At 44.9% G+C, this 4443-nt stretch overlaps 1 protein-coding gene across 6 annotated transcripts in view; it reads right to left on the minus strand.

Annotated features, from left to right (window-relative positions):
• The window catches only part of NFYA (nuclear transcription factor Y, alpha), a 9310-nt gene extending 7211 nt beyond the window's left edge, over positions 1-2099 (minus strand). For 2 of the 6 annotated variants that reach the window (XM_009874696.1, XM_009874697.1), the window contains exon 1: positions 1972-2046. In XM_009874696.1, coding sequence (XP_009872998.1) covers positions 1972-2046 — 75 coding nt within the window. Of the gene's footprint in view, positions 1-210; positions 298-1971 lie in introns of all 6 variants that reach the window. The other 4 variants (XM_009874695.1, XM_009874694.1, XM_009874698.1 and 1 more) reach the window with 4 other exon arrangements.
• Between the last annotated feature and the right edge of the window lie 2344 nt (positions 2100-4443).

The following is a 4443-nucleotide window of genomic DNA, read 5'->3' on the forward strand; positions in this document are numbered from 1 at the left end:
ATCAGGGCTTCTGGCACGCACCTGAGCGCCAACGAAAAGCGACAATCCCACACTCTCGGTGGAAAACCCTAGAGCCAGCAAAAAGCACAGATGCTACTGCTAACAAACTTCCCTGTTCCTACTTCTAACCCTGGAAAAAACACAGCATTAGATATGTGGCCACGGTGAGAGTCATGCAGTGCTCACAAACACAATTAGAGAGATCACCACTACCTGGAGGGTCTGGACTTGCTGGCCTGAGGCCGATGCCACCTGGGCCTCAGTCTGCAACTGGACAGCAGTGACACCACCCTGCTGCTGGGAATAGGAACAGGAATAGCTTGAAACATGGCAACGCACAGCTCTGACAGGAGACAACGACACTTTGTGGGAAGAGGGGGAATTTAAAATTCATACACGCTGCTCTTGGAACATAAGGACAGTGAATACATTTAGCAAACCTAAGAATGGAACAGCAGCAAAACTGCACGCGACACCGACAGGCTTCAACACCCCAAACCACAGACACGAAGAATTTAAAGACTTGGCTTCGTTGTTTTAGATTGCCACCTTCCTGCTTAACGCTTCTTTCCACTGCCCAGGTTCCCTCCTGTGAAGGGGTTCCAGATTTTTGCCAGACTTGTTAGTTAGAGCAAAGGCCACAAATTCATTTCTGCACAGAACAGCAGCACAGATGTCTACAGCCTAAGCTTCATCACTGTCACTCCTGCATCAACATCTTCCCACCACTGACCTTGAAGGACAGTCTTGAGAGGTGGCAAGAGCAGTTAAATCTAAAAGTCTTATCTATCTTTAGCCTCTTTAGTAAGAGTCCCAAAATAATCTGTGCTAACCGTGTTAGCATTTTGGGAGACGAAGGACATCTCTCTACTAAAAGCTGTACTACAACAGGCCTATTAAAAAACTATTTTAGAAAAATATTTCACGTCAAATACAACGCAAGCTTTAAGAGCGTGTACTAGCAATGACACAAGCCATTGTTGTGTTTCCACCTTCTTTTTACCTACAAAGTGTCAATATAAATATAAAAAAAGTCAATTTTTTGGTTGCCTGTTGGAAGCAAATATTTTTAATAATTCTTAATAAATAATTCTTAACCTCAAATACATCTTGTTCTTATTGAAAAGGTCACTTCAGCTAAATTCAGTGGAAGAAGCTGGTCCCCATGACCAAACACTCGGACAAGCTGGTGACAAAGCAAAGCCCGTCTCACTGAAAACATAATCCAGTGGCTCATTCGTTTGCCTGACAAACCAAGAAACACCTCGTGCCTTGACCTAGAATAAATATAAGAAGCAACAAAAATACAGCAGTGGCAGCAGCACACCTCAGCTGGAAATGGGTGAAGCAACAACAGCAAAAATCTATAAGCCTTAAAAAAAAATATTCCCTCCCCCAGCCCTACTCATTTGGACATTAAGATATGAACTAGAAAGTTCTGACACGGATGAATTCATCCAAAGCTATATATTTTGCTGCAATTCCTGCACTGTGTGCTCATCTAATCCACCTGTATCTCTAAAACAAAGGATCTCAATGAATTCTTCTTTTGAGAAAGCTGGAGAAAGCCTCTAGGGGCTTGAAGAAAACCTATTTCAATTTGGGGGGGAATCTGCATGGTCCCTTGCGGACGACCAACTGTATTAATATTCTGTCTCAGGCATTTTCAGAGAGGATTTGTTAGTTTCCTCATGTCACTACATGTGACAAACTCCCTACTACTGAAATTTGATAACCTGTGCACTTGTGATTTAATTTATTTCATTTTACTATATAAGTATTTTTTAAAAAAAAAACATATTTACTCTGACTTCCAAGTCGCACCACCGATGAGGTGACAAAAGTCAGGTAAGCACATAACCAGACAGTATTAAGAAGCATCTTGCTGGTTCTGTGCAACTCTGAGAAGCACAAGGAGATTTGTAACTTGGTTTTGGGCGATGCCAGCTCACCCGTTATCCCTTCGCGTACCTGCTGCTGAATCTGTCCAGCCTGTACGACGATCTGCTCCGTGGAACTGTTGCTGTTCGCTGTGTACTGCTCCATAGCGCTTCAGGTCCGGTATGGGAAAAGGCACACCTCAGCCTGCGTACCTGGCCAGAGAAGTTAAAAAAAACCCAAACAAACACACACAAAAAAATACCCCCACGTGATTATTTTCCTGAAGTTTGAAGATTAGTATCATCACACAGTAGCTGAAAAGCAAAACAAGCTGCTGCCACCGAGGCCGGGATCACGCAGGAAGAGCCGCTGTTTCTACCTCTTCCGTACCATCACCTCACCTGCAACGAGTAACAACGCTAGAACTGTAATTTCAGCAACACGTAATGTGCCCAAGAAGCAAGAAGTACCCACATTTTCTCATTATCTTGAGTGAATCAAGGAGTACCTATGCACCTGCTTCTCTTCCTGTTTTACCGCAGACTCTGTGTGTTCTGGGCTACAGACTTGCCTCCACTGCACATCGGTAGAGGAGAGGGGTGTTATTGCTACGAAAACTCACAAAATACAAAGTTTAGGTGTAAAACCAAACCACATTTCAAGAACTGAACAAAACTAAGCGAAATTCTCTCTCTTTTCCTAACCATGCAGCCCTCCCTCCCCCCATCCCTTTCTTATCTTCCTACATCCATGGTTTTTTAAAATAGCCAGCACTGCCTCCATCCTTTTCTGCCTCTCATTTCTTGGACCCATGCCTACACATATGAAGAACACACTGTTGAAATGAAATACTTGGTTCCATTACCTCCCGCACCCTCAAGTCTCTCCTCAGTTGATCAGCAACGGAAGAATTCTCACAATTGCTTTTAACGAGGTACTTGATTTATGCCATGACTGAACAAGTACCCGTGACATTAGTGAAAAAGCAACCTGTGACTTTAATCTTCAAAGCCCAAAGCAACCAAATACCAGGCTCCTTCAGTTTTCAAAGAAATACACACAGCATTTAGTCTCGACTTTAACGAATTCTAACAGTGGCTGCAATGACCCCTCTCCCTGCTCTTTAAAACATCCTTTGCTCTGTGGTGTCTTGCATTTATCTTGAGAATCCTTCATTTTTTTCTATCAACTTGCTCTTCACTGGCCTAAGAAAACACACAATGATTTTACATTTTTTGTTGCACTTTACCACCAAATGTCACTTACCTACAAAACCAAGCTATTAATCACTAAGTATCATGACAGAGCAGGAGCACGTTCGTTACAGGGGGCATAAAACTCTGCCATAATAACCCAAGAACCTGCTCAGCCCCCATCAGGTTCAGAGTAAGGATATAATGACGCAAACCCTAGAGATCACAAAGACAATCTGAGCCACAGCACTGGAAGACACTATATTTTACTGCAATTTTAACGCTATCCTTGGCCCATCTAGTAAGTTTTTCCCAGCCTGCCAGAATAAAAGAATGCACATATTCTTTCTGAAGACAACACCGTCTATTACGGCTCTCATTTCGATTTCGCATTGCATAAATTGCTTCCCTGAAAGATTGTGGGCCTGTCAGAAAACGGTTCCCTACATTTTACTCCTCAGGGAAGTATCTCAATAGCAAGCACGGGATGCCAGCAAAACCTTTTCCCAAAAGTTCTCTGGCTTCCTTAGTGCCACAAGCAATAACCAAGCACGTGTATCCCTCTACTTGGAAATGCCTCTTCACAGACTCTGTCTTGTTTATTTAAAATATTAGCAGCACTGTAATCCTAATTCTCTGCACCAGCTGTGGCCGGCCAAAGCACCAAACAGATTTTACAAGCACTCGATAGTGGCCCTCCATGGGACTGTTTCACTCCCTTGGCTAAAACACAGAGCACTGGCATTACTGTATCAAAGACAAATTAAAAGATCAGGGATCTACTTCAGCGGCACGCTCCTCCCACAGCTGATCTCACCAGGCAGCTCCTCCTCACCGGGCCCTTCTCTGCACTGAACATGACTTAGGGCTCCATTTCCATCAGCATATATCCGTATCTATGCATCAACACACACACACAGGAGGCAGCAGAAGCTACACTGACAGTTCCCTCAGCAAACAAGGGACGTGAGCTCGCTTTAACGCATCATTTTCAAACGTGCTGCATCCTGAAGCGTTACTGACTTGGCAGAAATTTCTCAGGTCGATCCTGTCCGTCCTCCCATGCGATTTTCCTCTAAGGACACCAGCAGAGGACAGACACCCAGGCGAAGCCAAGGGCAGGATTTCCCTGAACATCAGCACAGACGAGGCGCAGCCGTTGCGCCGGGTGCCTGGCAGAACAAAGCCTGTGCTGCCCACACCTTCTTTACTCCTCCTTATCAGCCGTCGAGGAGTTCGCCCACGGAAGGTTTTATTTTATTGCAAAAAGCCGCACACCTGGGGATTTTCTCGGCTGTGGCCTTACGGTCCGGCAGCTCCCGGGGAAGGAGAGGCCGCCCCGGGGCCCCTCACGGGGCAGCACATGGCG

Source organism: Apaloderma vittatum, unplaced genomic scaffold (assembly GCF_000703405.1).
Source record: "Apaloderma vittatum isolate BGI_N311 unplaced genomic scaffold, ASM70340v1 scaffold8318, whole genome shotgun sequence".
Lineage (NCBI taxonomy): Eukaryota > Metazoa > Chordata > Aves > Trogoniformes > Trogonidae > Apaloderma > Apaloderma vittatum.